This window comes from Triturus cristatus, chromosome 3_1, assembly GCF_964204655.1.
Source record: "Triturus cristatus chromosome 3_1, aTriCri1.1, whole genome shotgun sequence".
In the NCBI taxonomy this organism is placed as follows: Eukaryota; Metazoa; Chordata; class Amphibia; order Caudata; family Salamandridae; genus Triturus; species Triturus cristatus.
In genome coordinates, this window is record NC_140583.1 from 875,705,438 (window position 1) to 875,729,617 (window position 24,180).

A 24,180-nucleotide genomic window follows, 5' to 3' on the forward strand; every position below is an offset into this window, starting at 1 on the left:
TGCAAGAGACCATTCATTTATCCAAATAAAGCTGAGTGGCAGACCTGCCCAGTTTTAACGAGATTGCAGAGATGGTCAAGGGTTATGTAGATTTCATTGAACATCCAGTATAGATTTTTTTTTTAAAACAAGGCTTTGGATTTTTTCGAGGCAAGAGCATGAAATGGTAGATAAGGAGGTCAGGTTGTTACAAGTGAAAGAAGTAATAGAATTGGCAAATGATGCAATAATGGGCATTTGAGGTAGAGACAAGAGATATGAGTATGAGTCTAGTGGTCAATGGCAGATATTTGAATGATTGGGTAAGATACACTTATTTCAAAATGGAAAAATCAATCTATTATGAAAAAATGTTTGTAAGATAACATTGGTTGACACATCTTGATTTAAAGGATGTCTGTAAAAGTGTTCCCTTTTGTCTGGAACATCAGGATTATCTCAGGTTTCAATGGCAGGGAAGGAGTTGGAGGTTCACATGTCTACCATTTGGCCTACCGTCAGCTCCATTGTGTTCCACGAAGGTGATGAGACAGGTAATGGCTTGGCTGAGAAGGAGAGGAGTTTGCTTAATTGTGCGAGTGGACGATGTTTTCATCATGGCTCAGAGTTGTCTATGAAACATATAGAATCAGTGGCTCTGATAATAAAAGATTTGAGAATTGTTGTGAATAGGAACAATTCGAGCTTGGTACAGATTCAGGAGACATCATTTGGGGTTTTCAGATTTCGACCTTGGAAAATATATTTAGGTTACAGATGGATACATTGTAGAAGTTTCTCAAGGAGATAAGACAGGTAAGGATAGCAGATTCAGTTTTCAGTTGACAGGCCTTTTGGGTCAGCTTTTAACTTTAGTTCAGGTGATTTTTCCAGCTCCTCTGTATTACAGAGCTCTGCAGAGGTTAAAAGCGTTCCATTTGAAAATGGAAATTAAGTATTCACAAAGATTAGTTTTAAATCAGGAATTGATTCAAGAGTTGGATTGGTGGTTGAGCCATTTTGGATGCATGGAATAGGTGAGCAATTTTGGGAGAAACGTCATATTCCAGTTGCGCGGGTTGAGGAGTGAGATGTGGCTAAGTAACAACAGGGGAAATTATCCTCCAGAACAGGAAATGCATATAAAATATCTGCAGTTGTTGGTGGGGTTCTTCACAGCCAAAACCTTGGTGAAGATTCAAGTCAAATATGTGTAGTTTACTGGAGATGAACAATAGGTTGGTAGTGAGGTATGTGAACAGCTTGGGGGTTCTCAATCAAAGGCACAAGCAGAGTTAGCGAGGTAGTTTTGGAATTTTTGCCTTGAAAGTCATATAATGAGTCAAGCTCAGCATCCAGTGCTAAGCAATTTATTAGCGGATTGGAATTCAAAGATTTTGAGGGATTTGATTGATTGAATGCTCAACAAAGAGATATATTCACGAGACTGACGTTGAGGTGGGATCCTTTTGAAATCTATCTGTTTGCCAATAGGTTGAATGCAAAATCTCCAGCTTTTGTCAGCTGAGAACTGGATTCAGAGGTGAAAGCAGCGGATTCCCTCCAGCAAAGGTGGATGAAGAGTTCACATTATGCTTTTCCACTGTTTGTAATCATTCAGTGGGTTTTGATGAAGATGAGGAGAGAGGAAGTTATTGTGTTATTGATAATATCTTTTTGCAAGCACAAATATGGTTTTCAGATGTGATGTAGATGTTAGAGTATGATTCTGTTATAATACTGTGTTTTCTACAGTAACAAAGCAATGCTAAAGGGAAGTTGCACGGGTTGGCTTTAGCCACTCAACTAGATTTGATGACATGGGTGAGTTCAGGAGAGTCTGGCAGGTGTTAGGACTATCATCAGAGGTTTAGGAGCTCAAAAGGTTGTCTTGGGCCTCAGGGACATAAAAGACATATAGGAGGGCATGGAGAATATGGGTTTGTTGGTGTGCTGAAAGAGGTTTGGATCCCATATCCTCACCTATGGTGAATAGTTGGATTTTGTAACAGAGAGCTTTCATAGAGGTTTGTCATTCAGTATGATTAAGTTAGAAAGATCAGCAATTTTTAGCAGGTCCTCTCTTGGAAGATTAATTACCTATTGGACAGAAGGCCTCGGTGAGAAGATTGCTTAAGTGTGCACATTTAGAGGCACCTGCAGTGGAAAAGTATCAATCTGTATGAGACATTGATGTAGGTTCACTAGAACTGGGGAGGTAATATGATTTAAAGTTTAAGAAGTTTGTTGTTAAAATTAGCATTGTTACTGTTTGTTAAATATCTTATAGAAGGGCGTCAGATATTCAGGCTTCAGTGGTCACTTCTGCCAAAAATTGGCAGATGCCACATCCAAACACCTCTCGGATCTCCTGTCTAATTTAGAGTGAATGCTGTTTTCTTGACTGTGATACCAGCACTGGACCTTCTGCCACAAAAGCTTTTGCACGACGGAACACTGTTGCAAATGGTGTCCCTCCGATTCCATGTCCCTTTCTAATTTTCCTGTCCCGTAGCAGGGCCGGACAGCACTTTCATTCCCCCTCGCATTTCCCCAGCGGGTTTTGAAAGCCCAGAGCCGCTCCTTGTGCTTTTGTCACTTTCCCAACTCCACGAAGATAATGCAGTAGGTATAAGGAGGCTTCAAGAAACAGAAAGAAAGAGAGGGAGGGAGGGAAGTGGAAAGTGAAAGGAAGAGAGAAAGCAGTCAGAGAGGGAGAAGCGAGAGAGGAGAGAAGGAGAGATAGAACTGATGGATGGAAAGAGCAAGATTGAGTGTGGAGAAAAAGGGATTAGAGCAATTTTGCTTGGGCGGCTCTTAGTTCCCCTTCTGGGCCCTGCCTGTGACCACCATTTGGATGGAGGAAGTCAGCAAATGTCACCCAGGTGCTTTGAGAACTCCCAGAATTTGGAAGATATTTATTTGTTTTTTTCCAAAGAAAGAGCTTGACTTTAGGGGTTTGTCTTCAGAAACAACAAACAGATTTGCGTGGCATGGCAGACCTGATATCACTTATTTGGTTTCGCCTTCAGTGTTCATGCGCTGTCATTAAACACTATTGTTATTGAAAAATAAAATCTTAAACGTGGCTAGAGCCCATCCCTAACTTACCTTTACTTACCATTGTTTTCCTCAGAAGCAGTTCCTGTTTTGTGCGCTGGACCAGCTTTGAGAATCCGCATGGATGCCAACTGAGCTGCAATCTCCAAATTCACAGACTTGCTCTAGCTTGGTGATGGTGCTGGTGCCTCGGTAGTTCCTTCTGTAAAACTATAACTGATGCAAAATAGGTATTCCCTGACTACAGAGATGGAGTGGCCTTGTTGAAAACTAGGAGATTTCCAACAATCAAGTGCACAAGAACGTTTTATATGACTCGAGCAGAGTGCACAACATTCTTGGTCCTGACCACAAGACTTGTGTCTGACAGCTTCAACCCTCTGCCAGCACAGTGCATTACCAACCGATGCTGTACAAATATCCTCTTGGTTTTAACAATGCGCTTTGTAACCCATATGCTTGAATTGTGTTTTGGTTGAACTTTACACAATCCCATTAAGTGAAATAATAATTTCCTGGTATATGGCTTCCTATCATAAGCTTTTTAACAACTAAATATGACACTTTCTCAAAAAGAAGTTACTTACCACATGTGTAAGGCTGCAAATCAGACTTTGAAGACTAAGGCTCACATTCCGAGGTTATACTACACCTGGTAAATATATCATACCCCTGCATTTACCGGTTCAAGTTTTACCCTCCCAGTCCAAGTCAGACACCTAGGATTGGGAGATAACATGGTTTCCTTTGCTCTGAGCAGCAAGCTCAGAATGTTGTATTATTTCCTCACATACATTTCACCTGCCAAGAATTTTACAGGTAAAAAGGATGTGTGAAGTAATTTCACCCTCACCCCATATATTTGTGCCTGGAATGAGATTACCAACCCAATGCATATATATCCAACAGTCTGCCCACACAGGGGTTAACGCACTCTTAGGACACAACATACTACACAGGATAGTTGCTCAGGTAATCTTTACTGGCTCCTCGTAATGCATTTTGGCTGACCTGCAGCCTTGCTCACACTGGGGCATATCTACAAGGATGGCGATAAATAGACGCAAAGCGCGCTTAGTGCTTTTCTATTTATCGCCGTCTATCGCTTGATTATATCGCCCTGTTAGCGCGTTATTTACAACGCGTTTCCCCAGGGCGATATAATTACCAACGATAGCGGGGAGATCGCCGTTTTGCAGGGAACATCACTGATTTTCCAGCGATGTTCCCTGCAAAACGGCGATAACCTTGCTGATACGACACACAGGGTCGTATTAGCACAATCCACCCCCTTTATAGGTATGCCTAAGTCTGCATTTTAGCAGACGTTAGTTTCTGGCGAAAACAGCATTTTTCACCCAAAACTAACATATGCTAAAATGCGTTGGCAGCCTTGTAAATATCACGATGTGCACATCAGCGATATTTACAAGGTTGTCCTGCCCAGTGACGCCCACTTTGCATCTCATTAGAGATGCAACGGGAGGCGTTGGGTAAAAGGGTGCTAACATGCGCTACTGCATGTTAGCACCCTCTTGTTAATAGGGCGATATTTTTAGCTCCGCTTTTTTGGCTTTACGGGGCATATTAACAAGGGCTTTATCTCTGCTTTTTTGGCTTTAAAAGCCAAAAAAGCAGAGATAAAACTAGCACCCTATCAACAACAGGGTGCTAACATGCAAATTTGCATGTTAGCACCCTTTTACACTACGCTTCCCCTTGCATCTCTAATGAGATGCAAAGGGGGCGTTCCAGAGCAAAATAATAGGAGAATTGTCGCTAAGCGACATTTCTCCTATTATCAAGAATATCGCTAACCCTGTTAGAGACAAAAAAAGCAGCGCTAACCGCGGTTAACGCTGCTTTTTTACGTCTGGTATTTTTCTGACTTAGCCATGATATCCTATGGAAGGAGGATATCATGGCTAAGTTTGTCTGTCCCTATCAACAAGCTAACGTGAGATTATTGCTGGGTTTCCAGCGATAATCTCACGTTAGCCTTTTAGCGTGAGGATTTTTATCGCTAATAAGATAAGCGTTGCTAATAGCACGCTATCTCAGCGTTAAAAATCAACGCTAGCCGGCGATAATTATCCTAGCGCTAAGTGCACTTAGCGATAATTATCGCCGGTTGTTGTTGATATGCCCCTACAAGCCAAAAAAGCGGAGATAAAGCCTTTGTAGATATGCCCCACTGTGTTTTCAAATACGACTCCAGAGCCAAAGCCGCCTTTACACCGCTTAAAACATAAAGATCATTGGTGCTACAACGGTCCTCATGAAATTTACTTTAAATGAAGGTCACACATAAGTTATTTGAAATTGCAAATATCTAGGACAATTAAGTAAAACATGCATTACATAGTTATGACCTTTAAGTAAACAAACATAATGCATGGACTCCTAGAGGTAGCTCCATAGCAATGTTTATAAGGTAAAATAGGTGAGTGCATTCTTAGTAAAATTTGTTTGGCTATGAGTTGTGGTATACAAGTTAAATATTATGACATTACTAAAACATTTTTACTTTTTATTCCACATCTCTATAGAGATTTTTTTAGTTAAAGTGTAGTGCACCTCGGACTTAGCTGAATTTAAAAATACAGTTTACTTTAATTGAATTATATTTACAAAGATTGTCAACTGCAATGATTTAAAAAAGAAACTAAGTGGCCCTTTTGATATTAAATTCACAACTGTTTTATAACAAGAATTATACAGCTAAGAAATGTCACTACATTGTTCCTTAAAACAAGTCCCCCTATGGTGTTTGCTCTGGATCTAATTACATGAAAACAATGTTTTATTGTATTTCAAAGTTGCATTACGTTATTGTAAAGCCTAGTTCAGTGTGTAGAGCTTGAACAACTGCACAGGACGGCTAGCCTAATGCTCATTTTAGCAACTTCCCCATAATCTTATTGAAGTTATAATGAGATTGTAAACATGTTACTGAGTAGCCATGTAAAGCACTAGCAACTAGTTATGCTTTGTAGACACTCATAAAAGGAGTAACTGAGTATCTCCCATACAAGGAGTCAAAGCCTGTGGGGCCACCAAAGCTTGTTAGTGATTTACTTAGCTTGGCTTGCTGTTGCAGCTTCCACATAAGATATCTTGAAGTGGTAACCTCAAAGTATTTGTGTTCTACTATTGTTTCTAGTTTCACAGCCCACAGAACCGAGCTACCATGAGAATGTAGGTGTCTGAGGGTTTCCAACCAGAACACAGCCTGGATTTGAGTTTCCTAGACCCTCAGGCTCTAATAACTTGGTCAATATACCAACCTGAGACTGAAAAACCTGATAGATTGCATTTGAACATTACTTTTGTAACATGTGTTCTAGGATGAGATCAGACTTGTGAGATTTCACAGGGATAGTTAGTGGAAACCAAACCATCTTTCTTCATGGACAGGCCCACACAAGATCACTAGAAACCAGGAATATATTTCCCAGATTTATTAAAATCAAAAGCATGTCCCAGTGCACACAATACGAATAGTAACTATTATGAAATTAATCAAGGGAGTGGTAAGGATACTTATCAGGAGGCAGAATAATAAAATATATTGTAAAATTCTGATGGTATCATAAATCTTTTTTACACCAATATACCCCTTCTCATCTTTCTCTTGGCTAATTAAGATAAGCTTAGCACCAAACGAGGCTTACTTCGAGTTTTATAGATGGTTCTCAACTGCACACCTTTTCTGAACAATAGAACCAGTGTTCACTAAAGAAACAGCAGCTGTTGTCCCCATCTGCATCTGCAAGTCGGCAAGATGTGCATTGCCTATAGCCTTTAGCAAGAAAAGGTGATTACAACACTATATGACATTCACACTCGAATCTCTGCTCTAGGTTGTATATATATTGTCTGAACATTTCCAATAGAAAATATTTGTAGTAAAGCCCCTGTAACTTTTCACTTACTTACATTCTGTGAAACTACATCTATTGTTTAAAAACATTAAGGGGGTGATTAGGATGGCGGGCGGACCCTAGCAGCAAAGGGACAGCCTGCATGCCATGCGGTGGTCCAGCCACCCCAATTATGATGCGACCGCGGCAGTCGCGTCAGGCATTTTAACATTGCGGCGGGTGCTGCTGGATGCAGCACCCGCCGCAATGGTAAAATGCCATGTTGTGCATTGCCATGCACAACGTGGCAGACACCGCACAGTGCCTGCCACCTTGTGCATGGCAATGTGGGGGGTACCATAGGTACCCCCCAAGTGCAGCTCGCACCCCCCTGGGGGCCTGCATCGGGCCCCCAAAGCAAATCCCTGCCAGCCTTTCCATGGCAAAAGGCCGCAAAAGCCACACATCATAATATGGATGGCAGTGCCTGCTCGGCACTGCCACTATATATGTGCCCCAGCTCCGCCCGGCCGGCAATCATAATGATTGCCAACCAGCAGAAAAGCGGCGGACGGACTTTCCATCCGCCGCGTTACCCACCGCCATTGTAATCTGGCGATGGGTAAATCAGGTTACGATGGCGGGTGGATCGATCCGCCTGCCATCGTAATCAGCCCCTAATTGAGAAGTCAAGATATCCTTTCTTTTAAGCCTTGTTCATTAATTAAAAACAATCACTGAGAAGAAAACATCTAACTATTCAGAGAAAATACTGAAAATATTGTATAAGACTGAATTATCAAGTTCTAATAAATAACAACAGTAATAAATGTGCACTAATAGTTGAACATTTATTATTCAAAAGGGGATACCTAAAAGAGAAAATAAAATATAATTAAAATACAGTGGTGTGTTAGCAAACCCCGGTTACCCCTTTAATTCCTCTTTTAGTTATATCAAGAATAGCAAGAAAATCAGCAGATAGCAAGACTGTGACTGGAGTTTGGTAAACTTTTCGGAGACAACCACGCCCATTACTTAAAGCAGTTGGGAGATCAGATCGCATATAAATATGATGAAGAGAGGATCAATCACACAACACTACTTGAGACCTTTCTCAGTGAGGGCTGGTGTTTCCAATTCTTCAGAAGAGCTTAACTGAACTTGTGCTCTAGCTAAATTAGATATATCAAAAAATGGGGAAGACCTGATAACCCTAAGAAACATGGGACGGAAAGAGGAAAAATTGTTTAAAAGAATGGGTATCGCACCTCTTGTAAGAGCACAAATCATCCATTGCATAGCAAGAAGAGGTTGTAGAAAAAAGAGCAAAGATAAGCCACCAGAAGACAACAGAAAATTGTTCTTTGAATTTATAAATATATGTTTTTGCAAGAAGATTGAAAATGCTGTGGCGGCGCAGTGCTGGAGCTAACAAGTGATGTGCATGAATGAATGAAATGAATGAAAGGAGACTTGTAAACGCGCGACTTAGCCCGAAGGCATCAAGGCGCCTAACCAAAGACAATTCAGAAAGTAGGGCAGATCATGTCTAAGCGTAGGCCTTGGCGAAAAGCCATGTCTTAAGAGCCTTCCTAAAAGCAAGCGCCGAGGGAAGAGATTTTATCTCCAAGGGCAGGGTGTTCCAGAGCCTTGGAGCAAGAGTTGAAAAGGCTCTACCTCCCCAATTAGCCTTACGTATCCTGGGAACTTGGAGCAAAAACTTGTTGGACGACCGGAGAGTTCTAGAGGGTGTATAGGGGACCAACAGGTCCCTCACACCTCCGGACCGATTAGTGGCCAGGGCTCTATAAATCAAGGTCAGGGACTTGAAGGATATCCTGGCCTCCATTGGGAGCCAGTGTAGAGTCCTTCTTGCCGAATGAGCTGAGGCCCGTTTGGGCAGGTCCAAAACCAGTCTAGCGGTGGCATTCTGTACCATTTGGAGACGGGTTACCAGACCCTTGTTAATGCCTAAATAAAGAGCATTACAGTAATCGAGTCTGGAACCTATCAATGCCAGGACAATGTGTTTCCTGGCCTGGAAGGACAAATAGTGCCTGATCCTCCGTAAGATGTTTATAAGGCCCCAGCAGGTTGAGATGGTCCTCTTTACCTGTTGATCCATCCTCAAGAGGGGATCGATCAGGACACCTAAGTTTTTAGCCAGAGTAGTCGGTGAAGGGCACACCCCCATAGTGGAAGGCCACCAATCAGCCGACCAAAAATCCTCCTTTCCCGCGAACACCAGAATCTCTGTCTTTTCTCCATTGAGCTTCAATGAATTACAGACCATCCATTGAGCGACTGCCTTCATACAGTTTTTAAATTTAGAGGCGGCCAAGATAGCAGGTTGGGTAAAAGACAGCAGAATCTGTGTATCGTCGGCATAAGGGATTACCTCCATCCCAAAAGATCTAATAAGCCTGGCAAGTGGGGTAACATAGATGTTGAAAAGGGTCGGACTTAATGCCGACCCCTGAGGGACCCCACAATGCACAGGGAGGGATGGAGATAAAAACTCCCCCAGCTTTACTCTCTGTTCCCTCTGGTTCAGGAAGGATGCCAGCAAACTAAGTGCCGTTCCTTCCACCCCTATCTCTCTCAGCCTTGATGTTAGAACTGAGGGAGACAGGGTATCGAACGCAGCCGAAAGATCCAAAAGGATGAGGAGAGTGGTCAGTCCCTTGTCAACCCTGGTGCGGATGGTGTCAAGCACGATGGTAAGGGCAGATTCGGTGCTGTGTTCTCTCCTAAATCCGTGCTGCGAATGATCTAACCTGTCATGGGTTTCCAGAAAGTCGACAAGATGCTTATTTAGATGAATTTCCAGCATCTTGGCGGGAGCTGGGAGCAACGAAATGGGGCGAAAGTTTTTAAGCACACCCGGGTCAAGTGTGGATTTTTTTAAAAAGAGGTTTGACCACCGCTTTCTTCCACTGTGGGGGAAAGGACCCTTCCTTCATTGCCCCGTTCATCACACCCAATAGGGGTGGGAGAAGACAGTCCTTGCACTGTTTAAGAAGTTTAAGGGGGCAGGGGTCTAAGCGGGACCCCGACCTAACCTTGGCCAGGAGAGCTTCCAGTTCCAATAGGGAAAGGGAAGGAAAACTGGACAGACTTCCATGGGACACCTCCGCAGAAAGAGGCAACAGGGTAATAGGAGAAACTGTGGAAGTAGATAGAGCCGCCTTTTGTAGCTCCAGTGCTGAATGAATATCTACAATCTTGGTGTTAAAGAATCGTGCAATATCATTACATAGCTGTTGAGAGCTAACCACAGGATCTGGCATCTTTAATGAGATGAGCGTGTCCACGATTTTGAAGAGGTCTTTGGGTGAGGAAAGGGAGGCGGTAAGAGAGGTGAAATATTCCTGTTTGGTTTTGATTACCTCCTTCTTGTAAGTCTTCAAAAGAGTTTTATGTTTGTCCCTCTCGCACAAGGCTCCACTAGACCGCCAACGACGTTCCTGTCTCCGTAATCCTTGCCTAAGCAGTCTAAGTGATTCGGAGAACCATGGGGCCGAGGGGGTTCTTCTGGCAGAATAACACAGGGTGGCCGGTGCAAGTTCATCCAGGGCTGTTGTAACACCCTTCTCCAACCTCTCCACTGCCGAAGTTACATCCTCCCCAGAAGTGATCAAAAGCTATGTAAGTTTAGGAGCGAGTAGGTTATTAGTCAGATTCTTTAAATTACGTCTCCGTTCAAATTTACTAGGCTTATTACCCCTATTGCTTGACAAGGAGGTCGTTAAGACCAGGGGAATCGCATAATGGTCGGACCATAAGAGGGGAAAAGGCGATTCAACGACCAACCGAGTGTCGTTGGAGAATACCCCGTCGAGCGTATGGCCCGCCATATGGGTGGGTCCTCTGACTAACTGTATCAGCCCACACCCAGAGAAGGTGTTCAAAAGAGATTGAGTTTCAGACGAGTCCGCCTTCTCCAAATGGAAGTTTACATCCCCCAAAACAGTGAAATGGTCACAGCCAAAATGTGACTCTAGGATCTTAAGCATTTGACTGCAGAAGTCAGTTTTAGTCCCGGGGGGTCTGTAGATGAGAAGGCCCTTAAACGGCACTCCGTAAGCATCATTGATAGAGAATTGGAGAGCCTGAAAGGACTCCTGGAAATCGTCTAGCGGAGTAATATGGCAGGACAGATGGTCCCTATGTAGGATACCAATCCCTCCCCCCATCCGCCCCACTCTATCAAATCTCACTAAGTTATAGCCATCCGGGACAGCCTCCACTAGATCGGGACCTGAGGAATCCCTAGCCCAGGTTTCAGTTATAAAGACCCAGTCCGGGCCTCTAGACAATACGAAATCCTTAAAGGCTAGGTTATTTTTAATCAAGGACCTCGCATTTACAAGGAAGCCCGTGTTGCTCCTCACCTTAGAATCGAGTTTAGGCCTAGGAACAACAACTGATGAGGTCGATCCCTGGAAAGGGGATCCGAAGCAGAGGCAGGTGGGAGAGGTCAAAAATCCCTCAGGAACATACCCGCGATGGCAAGGGAGTTTGGGCGGTTTTAAAGCAGTAAAATCCAGCCTTGTATATACTGACCTCGGATACTCCCGAACGATGTGATCTATCCTAGCGCCATCCAGCCCGTCCTTGGCGCGGACGGGCGCAGACGGGCTGGACTCTGGCGTGACTCCGGCGGGAGAACGGCGACCACGCTGCGCTACCACGCTGCGCGTCAGCATGGCGAGGATATATAGGGCTCTAATCAGGGCCCACCTGCGAGCTGGAGCGCTGCAACGCGAGAGTAACTACCGGCCTCCCCTATCCAAGATGGCGCCTAAAGTCCAATTACGGGCGCCTAACGCGCTGGGAATGACCCGCTAAGCAGCGGTGGGGGGCCAATTTAACGTGCAGGTAAGGGGGCGAGTTAAAATCAGGGAAGAATGAACAAAGAAAGCCTAAAACAAATAGAAAACGGGTAATATTAAAATGATTGTCAAACACTACGCTTGGTAATGAGCAGCCTTAAAAAGCTTGTCCAACCTGAGAGGGCACCTTTTAAAGGCTTCCTCGGTGATTGCCTCTAATCAGGGCCCACCTGCGAGCTGGAGCGCTGCAACGCGAGAGTAACTACCGGCCTCCCCTATCCAAGATGGCGCCTAAAGTCCAATTACGGGCGCCTAACGCGCTGGGAATGACCCGCTAAGCAGCGGTGGGGGGCCAATTTAACGTGCAGGTAAGCGGGCGAGTTAAAATCAGGGAAGAATGAACAAAGAAAGCCTAAAACAAATAGAAAACGGGTAATATTAAAATTATTGTCAAACACTACGCTTGGTAATGAGCAGCCTTAAAAAGCTTGTCCAACCTGAGAGGGCACCTTTTAAAGGCTTCCTCGGTGATTGCCTCTAATCAGGGCCCACCTGCGAGCTGGAGCGCTGCAACGCGAGAGTAACTACCGGCCTCCCCTATCCAAGATGGCGCCTAAAGTCCAATTACGGGCGCCTAACGCGCTGGGAATGACCCGCTAAGCAGCGGTGGGGGGCCAATTTAACGTGCAGGTAAGGGGGCGAGTTAAAATCAGGGAAGAATGAACAAAGAAAGCCTAAAACAAATAGAAAACGGGTAATATTAAAATTATTGTCAACCACTACGCTTGGTAATGAGCAGCCTTAAAAAGCTTGTCCAACCTGAGAGGGCACCTTTTAAAGGCTTCCTCAGTGATTGCCTCTAATCAGGGCCCACCTGCGAGCTGGAGCGCTGCAACGCGAGAGTAACTACCGGACTCCCCTATCCAAGATGGCGCCTAAAGTCCAATTACGGGCGCCTAACGCGCTGGGAATGACCCGCTAAGCAGCGGTGGGGGGCCAATTTAACGTGCAGGTAAGGGGGCGAGTTAAAATCAGGGAAGAATGAACAAAGAAAGCCTAAAACAAATAGAAAACGGGTAATATTAAAATTATTGTCAAACACTACGCTTGGTAATGAGCAGCCTTAAAAAGCTTGTCCAACCTGAGAGGGCACCTTTTAAAGGCTTCCTCGGTGATTGCCTCTAATCAGGGCCCACCTGCGAGCTGGAGCGCTGCAACGCGAGAGTAACTACCGGCCTCCCCTATCCAAGATGGCGCCTAAAGTCCAATTACGGGCGCCTAACGCGCTGGGAATGACCCGCTAAGCAGCGGTGGGGGGCCAATTTAACGTGCAGGTAAGGGGGCGAGTTAAAATCAGGGAAGAATGAACAAAGAAAGCCTAAAACAAATAGAAAACGGGTAATATTAAAATTATTGTCAAACACTACGCTTGGTAATGAGCAGCCTTAAAAAGCTTGTCCAACCTGAGAGGGCACCTTTTGAAGGCTTCCTCAGTGATTGCCTCTAATCAGGGCCCACCTGCGAGCTGGAGCGCTGCAACGCGAGAGTAACTACCGGCCTCCCCTATCCAAGATGGCGCCTAAAGTCCAATTACGGGCGCCTAACGCGCTGGGAATGACCCGCTAAGCAGCGGTGGGGGGCCAATTTAACGTGCAGGTAAGGGGGCGAGTTAAAATCAGGGAAGAATGAACAAAGAAAGCCTAAAACAAATAGAAAACGGGTAATATTAAAATTATTGTCAAACACTACGCTTGGTAATGAGCAGCCTTAAAAAGCTTGTCCAACCTGAGAGGGCACCTTTTAAAGGCTTCCTCGGTGATTGCCTCTAATCAGGGCCCACCTGCGAGCTGGAGCGCTGCAACGCGAGAGTAACTACCGGCCTCCCCTATCCAAGATGGCGCCTAAAGTCCAATTACGGGCGCCTAACGCGCTGGGAATGACTCGCTAAGCAGCGGTGGGGGGCCAATTTAACGTGCAGGTAAGGGGGCGAGTTAAAATCAGGGAAGAATGAACAAAGAAAGCCTAAAACAAATAGAAAACGGGTAATATTAAAATTATTGTCAAACACTACGCTTGGTAATGAGCAGCCTTAAAAAAACATAGTGATTTGAATTCTACATGCGCTTGAGATTCATACAAAAGACCAATAGGCTGTTTGTAAAACAATCCATTAGTAGTAAATCAGAGCAAACAGAAAAATAAATCAAGATAATGACAATATCAGTCTTTTACAGAGTCTTCATAGTATAACAGTTCTGCCCCAAAGTTTAATGGAGTCATAAAACAAATGAAAAAAAAGCAACAAAGAGATGGCCAAAATGACACAGTAAGAATATGACGAGTCCAAAGCAAAGCACGTTGTTAAAGTTACTGTGTCTGCACGGCAATTGACGGCGTGCTAACCCAATTTTCCTTTTTGGAGCACACTCTCGTTCTGTGGTTCCCTTTGAGGAAGACAACCTTGATTGCCTATTGATAAGATGCTAATTTGTTCCTCTCCAAGACAGTGCCTACTTTACCCCTGAATGATCATCTTTTTCTCTGCTGACTGAATGCAGCAACTAAACTCATCAGTGAACCTGTCCTTCGATTAAGAAATCCATTTACATATTATGATCCATAACCCACACAAGGCAATAATATTGATGTTCCTTCATTGCCATGTATACCTCGTCGCTTGCAGCTCGGTTCCCCACATTCCATGTTTTTGCAAGTGCTTTGCTTTCTTATTTATCTCAACGGAGTACAAATATCAAATCACTATGCACCTCAACTGTGCTGTCACAGAATTTTAAAACTTTTTGTGATAAGATTATATTTATATTTATAAACTTAAAAAACATTTTCTGGTGTCTGCTGGTGGCTTACCTTTGCTCTTTTTCAAAAGCCTTTTGTTGCTATGCAATGGTAGATCAAGAATCAGAATTGGAAGACAGAGCCAGGAGAACACAGCAGTCTGGTCACTGGAGTATGAGTATGCTCCAGTGCTGCAGCCCTGGAGGCCATTGGAGCTCCACTTAAAAATCCAGGAAAGTAGCAAGAGCGGTGCAGGGCTTTCCACGGTCGGTTGGAGCCCTCAGGCCTCCGTTGCCTTCTCTTCCAGGTGGCAAGGAGGAGGCAGCAGGAGGCAGTTGGGAAGGAGGCAAGGCGGAAATGGTGGCAGGTGGTGTCAGGCAGGAGTGGCGAGCCATGGTGAGCTAGTCAAAATGGCATAGGGTTGATTATCAAGAGGCACAAAAGCATACGGGCTAGTTACCGGTGTGGCTTGCATCACAGTAGCTCCACCCGCCTGGCCTTCGTCATCGACTTCCAACGACCTCCACCTCTCGACTAGCCCACACAGCGCTCAGTGCTGCCACTGTTCCCTCCTCTGCCCACACAGGCCCTGGGCCCCAGCTCTCTCATCAGAGGCTTGTTTGTCCTAGCAGTTCAGAGGCATCCAGCATAGGCGCACAGGGCCACAGGACTAAAGGATCCCTCACAGGACCTCATCTTAGCTGTACTGCTTTATAGCCCCTCTCTTTGCCTTCTTGCCACATCCAGAGGTAAATCTGTGACCCAAGAGAGCACAGAAGAAAAGCCTGGCAAGTTCAGAGAGGCCAATAAAGACTGAGATTGGGAGTGGCCCAAAATCGGCTCTCCCTTGACTCCCTTCACCTACTTTAGCAGTGTCTTTACCATCCATCTAGCAAAGAAGGAAGCACTTTCAATGTCTACAGTCCTTGTTTAATCCTTTGCAACATCTACTGCCACATAGTTATACAGCCCAAAAGTCATACAGCCCACAACAACAGTTTAAAACCATCTTCGCCTTCAGAGTCCCCATTCGATGCCAAGGAAAAGGGAGTGCTCATGCCCACAGGGAGATAGCTGCCTCTGTCCTGCTCTATCCTGTATCCAAACGGGGCCTCTGCCTGTGTCGGGAAGCTCAGTGCAAGAGCAGCAGCAGAGTGGGAAGGTAGCACAGCTAGCCAATCACCCAGCTAGGTAATCAGGGAAGATTGCAGCCCACGGAGTTTACCATGCTGAAGTCCCTCCTCCAGGATGCCAACCAAAACTTTAGTTCTCGGGTCCCAGCCTTGATTCTGAGTGGGTGATCCTTTGAACAAGGCAGAACCAGTCAAACTCAAAGCTCAACCTCTGTTGCCCAAAGTCCAAGTCATATGCAACCCTCAACCCTACCTCTTGCTGCACAACTGACAATCTCTCCCCCCATTACTCACTAATTCTGGACTCTGGTCATGCACAGTTAGCATGCCTTTTTGTTGCAGAGAACATAGCATGTCACCTTAGGTAAAGGTCAGCTCCTACCTCATCTCCAAATACAATTACAGAGCATTATTCGAAAAACATTCCCCCCAACTCCCAGTTTCGCATTGAGCCCACAGAGACCTCTCACCAAAATGACAGGTATAGGCTCTTGAATATAGCAAACTGAGGGATTTAAGCAACCTAAGCAACACCACAGCAACCCTAGGGTAGCCTTGCTTGCTATCAGACGATGATCCCACTAAGATCAGCACTCATCTTTATTCCCACAGCCATTTGAGAAGGGTAAATCCTTTTAAGATTCTTACAATTGTTGCCCCAGAAGCCAGAACCCTATTTGCCTCCAGCAGCATGTGTTATCTCAGCTGGGGCGATTGATGTGGGTGGCATCATCATTGGGTTCCGCACCTGGGCACTCCCTTCCCCAGGTGAGTGATGCGTCCAACTGGAGAGAAAGTGTCTGGAAAGTCACACTGGTGGGATCTATGCATTTGAAAATAAAATAAAAATTATCTCCTATGTTCATGTCACTCTTAAGTTTTGTGGAGATGTAAAACCACCGATATTCACAATGTGTGGACTTTTCTTTTCAAAAATATTGTAGTCTTCCTACTTGGAATAGAAACAGAAGCACACTTTTTAACCACATAAGATTTTCACGGTGCAGTGTTATGAATTCTGCACTAATTAAATGATACATACTTGCAGTAATATTCACTTATTGGGGCACTAACATAAAATACACAAGTATGAGGAAAAATCTGTATATGTTATACTTTATGATGTCCTCAGTTTTTGTGTTCTTTCTCCAAGTTCTGCAGACTAATATACCTACAGTTATGATCAGTTACAAAAAATGAAGGAAGGTACCCAGTGGAGTACCAAGTAGAAAAGGTCCTGACGATGGCCAGTCACCCCTAGAGGCATTTACCGGCCGAAACATGTAGACCTCCCTGCTTGACGTCAAGTATAAGTAGTTCTTACTACTTGTGCCACATATTGATTTTAACCTTTTTCCTATTCCCCTCACTAAAATGTTTTTGGGCATAAGAGATCATTTTTATTTTATTTTTAAAAGCACGGATCCCACCAATGTGAGTTACCAGACACTCTCCCTCCAGTTGGAGGCATCACTCACCTGGGGAAGCAAGGACTCAGGTGCGGAACCCGATGATGATGCCACCCACAACAATCACCTGAGAGGAGATAATACATTTAGCTGGAGGCAAATAGGGTTTGAGGGTTTCCGGGACAACAACTGTGAGACTCTGGCATAACAACTGTGATGGTGCACTCTATATTTGATTATATGAGTACGCCCCCTGAGAGCTGAGTGGACCTCTTGTAGCTCCTTTCTCCGCTCTTTGATTATTGAAGTAAATCCTTGTAGGTCTGTTTGCACCCCCAGCCGAGATGTTAACTTACAACATTCCAGAACATTATCTAATAAGTCATCAGCCTTGCACAACACCCTGGCCCAAGATATTATGACAAGTGCTGCGGTACATTTCAGCTTGATGCCGGATTCTTCCTTGCACTAACCCTCGGTCTGAGCAAGTGGACTCTCCAAGTCGGATCATTTACATCTAGGCCCTCATACTGCTCAGCTGAGAAGGACACGACTGACTCCTTCGAACTGAACTAAGATATTCTAGGATTAATGGACTCATACCATCTGCAGATTTAATCATGCCCAACTTTGGAGGACTGTCTAAAGAGCACTGCACAGAACTCAGTATTTGGGACGCTCTCATCCACACACCAGGAATGGAATAAGTCTTGTATAGGTATCCCTGAAGCTCCTCCTGCACATTCTATTTTCACCATCATGAAAACCATGTGCCAAATGCTTAATATAGTCGCAGAAACGCTGACTGTACAAACCTCAAAACTAGACAACCAAACCAAGGCTATGCGCAACACAGCAACCAAAGTTGCAACAATCAATGAGAGAATGCGAGCCATGGAATGTGCAGTAACAGATTCACTCAGGAAAAAAAGCCCAGTGAAAGAACTCAGCAACTTCTCAGCAGTTTTAGCAAAACTTTAAGAAGTCCATGAAGTAATCAAATCAACTATTACCAACTATAAGCAGATCCTATGCTCCAAGTTTTTTCTTCGGCTAGACCAGCACCACAGCCTGCCTGCTTCTAGCACTCACTCTGAGCAGGCCGTCAAACAATCACGCTCTAAAGCCATGGTCCCTGTGAGCGATCCAGGAAATGTAGTTGCCTCCAGGACAGAAGTGTCAGAACTACACCCAACTCTAATTGAGGGAAAGAAAAAATGTGCCAAGCTTCATCTATAAACTTTAAAAACCCTCGCCAAAAAAAGTTACAAAAAACCCACCAGGGGCCAAAAGCAACGATTACATTGTGGATCACTCACTATCAAACACAATAAGAAATACTAAGGAGGACACTGAAATCAAGCAGAACAAAACATCCAGATTGCACAGGGACTGGCTCCTACTTCCAACCCCTATGGAGCAAGCTCCAAACCTATACAGAAAATTCAGTGCAGTCCTCAGTGTAGGGACACACTCATATTCAGCGTTTCCTGGTAGGCCCAAGAAAGCTAGTGCTAACCCCTATCCCTCCTCAGGACTTACAGGACTTAGAAACCACCTAGTGTTCCCCAACACACTTCAAAGAGTATAGAAATTGAAGGCCCCACAGGCCCCCAGTTTGCTCCCACCACTCAGAGTGAGCAACCACCCATGACTTCAGGCATATCGCCCACCGTGGTTCCACAACAAATCTCAGAAACGTCAGCGACCATGCCGGTAGTAAAATTCATCAACGAATTGCAGGGATCCACACAAGCTTGGCTTGAACCTCCAGCAAAGAATACAAATCTTGTCCTCAGCCATAATGCCACTATGGTTGAATCTATCCCCCTGGCTTCAAGAATAGATTACAGTGAGCTACTAAAGCAGTCCTTCCCCAAGAAAGTGAACCTTTCAGGATCTTACAGTTTCCACCCCAAGCAGCTAAATTGTTTTTTCGTCGAGGCAGGCATAACCCTAAGGCAAACAATAAAAAACGTGAACCTCAATTCAACAAGATAGGAGCTAGAGAATTTGTGAGGACTCAGTTGAAGACCGTCGTCCACATATTCAACCTCAGAAGCGGTATTTTTAGTCACCGCTAGGGTGATTTTGTGGTTATCATCTTAAGGTCTTTTTCTATCTGAGTGTCCTGTTCTCCAGATGAAAAAGCCTCCTTCCTGGAGGTAAACCATCTTTGTTAAGACAGAAGTAGTGTGGAGGTGAATTAGAATTATCTCCAATCCCAGGGAATGTCTTTATTGTAGGTAACAGGGAACAGGGATAAGGTTAAAAGAACAGTGACGTGGTTAAGACGAGCTATTAGTCCTACACATGAACTGCATTGGGTCGACGTCTTTCAGCCGCTAGTAGCCCAGGCAGGTCAGCAGCTTTTATCAGGACCAGGTGAGTAAAAGATGCTCTCAGATTCTGAGCAGCATTGGTAAGTGCTTTTAACTTACATGTATGTTGTGCAAGGGGTTAATCCATTTGAACATAACACAGTTGAGGCCCAAAAGAGTAGCCATAAAATAAGAAAAATTAAAAAGACACAGAGAACGAATAGCAAAAAATGAGGCATACCAAATTATCAAGCATCAGACATCTTCTATAGAGAGATAAGGAGTATGCTAACGCGCTATTCATAAGTCTTTTTGAATTGTATCTTTTCCAAGTGTACCCTATGATCTATGTGGTAAAAAGGCACCTACAGAAGCATATGTTTCAGAAAAGAAAAACGGTAACAACATCCAACATTTGAAAATTAGTCACAACTCATGTGTCATGGACCGATTCAATGTTTATGTACCACCAGGGAAACAGAGAGACTATTTGCCAACACTAATCGTTCTAAGCTCCTAATTTGATAATACATGTAAAGGGAGCCATACACATTCAATTAGCACCAGAAGGAAGCCATGCCATTACACTATCTTAGTGTGAGGTGGGGACTTTGATACCGAGCAAGATGCATCTACGGTTGACCAAGTGAAGCTGGTGGTCAGGATGCCCCCCCACACCTGAGTGTGGGGGGGCATCCTGAGTGAAGCCCGCCTTGCAGGAAATTGCTCAGCCAAGGCTAATCCTGGTGCTACGCCCCCTCCTACGAGAATCAAAATAGACAACTCCGAATGTACAAAGTTGAAGTAGGCTCTAGATACCACAAAGATGAGGGGAAATCTTTCTGAAATCCCTGGGACAGAAACACAAGTGTGGTACTGTAAATTCTGGACCCGTGCTATAAACATCGTCGTATCATGACGATTTGGGTATAAGCAGACAGAGAATGATTAGAATACTATGCACAAGCATTTTCGTCATATTCAGGTGACGAAATCACCCGAAAATCAGAGTTTCCGTCCTGAACCCTCGGGTTCCATTTGAATGGCAGCCATCTTGTGATTGCCCTCACATAGGCCAATCTTAGGGACACGTACACCTTTGCTGACTCCTCTGTGACCTGGGCAAGCTGACTCCACTGCCTGAAGCCAAACCTGTTCGGCCAGTTCCTTTCCCAGTGGCCGAATGAGATTAGTGTCAAGGCACAACATATCATAAAACCTTTCATCACACACAAACCATGCCTAATCTTACACACACCTGTCCTTGTCCCTCTATTTATGACTTGCTTTACGAGGAGGAGGTGCCCGTTTTTATAGGGAGTCCATCGATATCTGATGAAAGTACTAAGCTTCACCGGGTAATTGATTGAGGGCTGGACAAACTGAAATATGGGCTTGTCATCATGACTCTGCTTTTTCTTTGTAGTGAAAATATGTGAATGGTCAACTGTAAAATAAGGAATGTTTGCCTAAAGCATAATATTTTGTATAAAAGAGAAGGTTGGCTTTGTAAGGTTGAGCAGTCTCCTGAGAATATACACCGTGTTGTACTTCTAGGATACCTGTTACTGGCTGCAGCCAATAAATACGATCTTTGACTTCACCAAGAAGACTCTGTGTTTCTGTAGTCTGAAACAGGAAGGACTCGAAGTCTTTGGGTGTGTTCCCTGGCACCGCTGAGTTCTGAAAAACCCAGTACTTCAGTTGGCGCCCAATGTGGGGCGATTTCAGCGGTACCGGTCCAAGCCAGAGGTTCGTGAGGAGCTTCGTGTGAAAATTCTGGAGGAAGGCCGCCACTTCATCGACCCCTGTATGTCGACGTGGTCTGAAAGTCTTTGCTGCGAGTTTCCCCGCTTCCCGACGGCTACAAAGGACTGCTGCCCTGACTATCGCCCTGTTTTGGACCCTTGATGATTGGTAGAGCGAAACGATAGACGAGTCTTCTGGTGACGTCATCGATACCTCAGTTAAGTATAAGTGGAGTGTCTCCCAGTTCTTAGTTTGGTTCTTAGTTTGGTATCCCCTTGGGATCTTTGATTTGGAACTTGCAAGTACCAAAGCCGAGGGACTCGTGTATTCACGAGACTATCGTATTCGGTAATCCTTTGAAGTTTGAAGCTAGACTAGAGAGCGACGATGCCTGGTCTTAGCAGACTTGGAAATTTGTTTTGTCTTGGTTGTAATAGGGATTCCCGATTGGAGGACTCGTGTCCGGTTCCTCCGATTGGAACTCCAACCTATGAACTATATGTGAAACATGGCATAGGCCCCCTCACATATAATGAAGTATGGATCCGGTACACCAGGAAAGATGGTGTTTTAAAATGGCCCCAATATGGTAGTTTTGACACAGAGATTCTGGATAATTTGGAGGTTAAACTTTTTAAGAAGAAAGCCCGGCCGGCGATGTTTGACTCTTTCCGCCTATGGCGTAAGGAAGCCAAACAGAAGGAAATTAAATTAGCAAAGAGAAATAAGAGAGAAAAGGGTATCACGATAGTGCAAGCTGCTATGCAGTTTAAAGATAATGAAGAAGAACAGATAAGTGAGCAGTTGCACAGGCAACCTAACATGGTGATCGATAAATGTTATCCAGTTTTGCCGCTTCTCCAGCAAGATGCAGCAAAAGAAATTGAGAAAGATCCTTTAATGTCACACTTGTTGAGTTCGCCACCACCTTATGCACAGAGTGCTACAGCACCTCCGCAACGTTTAGTTGTGCAGCCTCCGGTTATTGTGCCTCAGGTTCTTCCACAGCCGCCAGCTCCTCTTCAGTTGGCTCCTACTCCTATGGCGCAGCCCCCTCAAGGGCCGCCGACTTTGCTACCTGCTCCATCTGTACTTCCTACGACTTTGTCTACTACATCGACTGCCTCTCCTGCTGTTCTTTCTGATACTGCCTCTGCGTCTGCACCTGCGTCTGCCTTGTCTCCCTCTGTTTTTCCTCCTTTTCTTTTGTCCACTTCTCCTTCTATCCGACAGAGAATGACTGATACTGTTGCTAGCCTTATATTTCCTCTCTTCGGGTCATCTGGTGTGTCTCCTGATTCGGAGCGTAAGCAGTCACGTAGTCAACTGCCTAATTCTCGAGAGAGAGAAATGTTTGACCGTATGGCGCGTAAATGGGTTACTTACCCTTCAAGATATGATGTGGAGTCTGTTATGGATGTCTTCCGTCAATGGGTAGCACCGAAACAAAGATACGTTTTTGAAAAAATTTGCATTTTCCTTTGTGAGGAATTAGAGGATAATGATTTGGAAACAAATCCGCAGGATTTGTGCCGTGTACGGTTTGAGTTTTCAAAGGGCACGATTGTGGGTCCCGATGTTGAGAAAGCAATTGCGACGTTGTTGTCCTTTAGAAATGAGGATCCTTCTCAGTCACTGTTTGAACATGACTCCTCTGTTAGAAAAAATGTGCGACAGTTCCCAATGAGAGAAGTCCCTCCGGTATGGAAGGACGCCGTTGCGGCTGATGCCGCTAATCAAATTGCTGCTATTCCAGCTCATTTTCAGCGTGTTTGGGTACATGCTCCTTGGAAACTAGCTGAATTTTTAGCCCTTAAGCAGACCTTGCCTGACCCCCGTAAAAACCCTGCAGGGTATTATAAGGAATTATCACAGACTGCAGATTCATGCATTATGAATTTAGCTGACATAGACATGTTATTTGGGAATGTTGTTCCACAGCCTTTGTGGGGATTGATTCGCCATACAGATCATGCGCAAGAATTAGGTGACTCATGGGCTAATATTAGTGCTGCAAATGATAGACAAGTTGGTGGTGCCAAGCCTGAGCCTTTGGTAGCAGAACTTCCTGCTAGGATCATTACTTACATGAAGACTTTAATGCCTGCGATGCGTGTGAATTGGGATAAATTGTCTGCGTGTAAGCAGAAGAAAGATGAAACAGTGTCTGATTTCTTCACCAGGTTTGAGGAAACGTTTATTGACCACAGTGGTCAAGATATGAGTACAGAAAGTGGTCAACGGTTGTTCGTTGACAAGTTTGTGCACAATTTGCTTCCCGAGCTGTGTAAGAAATTGAAAGATTCAGAGAGTTCTCGGGCCGTTTCCTCTTCGGCACAAATACTGGCTACTGCACAGTATTACGAAAATAGGGATAAAGATGAGAAGGATAGAGCAGACAAGAAAACTAAAGAATTAAAGACGAAGGTTCTTTTACAACAGGCGTATCCACCACGTGGTGGTCAGAGTAACTATCAGCAACCTCAACAGTTTCAGAGAAACTCGCAAAGGTTCGAGTATTCTCAACCACGTGTTCCTGTAGGTCCCAATCGGTGTTCATATTGTAAAGAAGAGGGTCATTTCAAGTATAGTTGTCCTATTTTGTTACAGCGTACGAATGGTGCTTCTGGCGCAAGAGGTCGAAGTGTTCAACAAGCTCCTAGAGGTAGAGGACGCGGAAGTCTTCCCCAGAACGCACGTTCCCTTCCGTCTCAAAATTCAATAAATAGTTTTGACCTGCAAAATAACGCGTCTGGTAGGACGGCTCAGTACTATGCTGACGACTACTATGCGGAAGATGAGAATACGGAAGGTAAAAGTTGCTAGGACAGCCATAGACAAAGAGAGGGAGTTGGTTCAGTTCCAGTAGATCAGAGTGGACCTTATGTTAAGGTGATTACATCAGGTGTGTCAAAGCCTTTTCTGTTGGATACTGGTGCTTCAAAGAGTTCTATTATGCACTCAAAACTCCCTGGCGCACCTTTGTCTGGCAAGATGAATGTTTCAGTAGGTTTTTCTGGCGCCCCGGTTAG

At 44.6% G+C, this 24,180-nt stretch overlaps 1 protein-coding gene across 1 annotated transcript; it reads left to right on the forward strand.

Moving 5' to 3' along the window:
• The first annotated feature begins 21,535 nt into the window (after positions 1-21,535).
• On the forward strand, positions 21,536-23,974 carry LOC146861225 (uncharacterized). The gene has a single exon (XM_085646217.1). The coding sequence runs from the start codon at positions 21,536-21,538 to the stop codon at positions 23,972-23,974; it is 2,439 nt and encodes an 812-aa protein (XP_085502343.1).
• The last annotated feature ends 206 nt before the right edge of the window (positions 23,975-24,180 follow it).

What these genes read in the sequence shown, in the direction of transcription:
- LOC146861225 (XM_085646217.1), top strand. Translation starts at nt 21,536, where the DNA reads ATGCCTGGTCTTAGCAGACTTGGAAATTTGTTTTGTCTTGGTTGTAAT.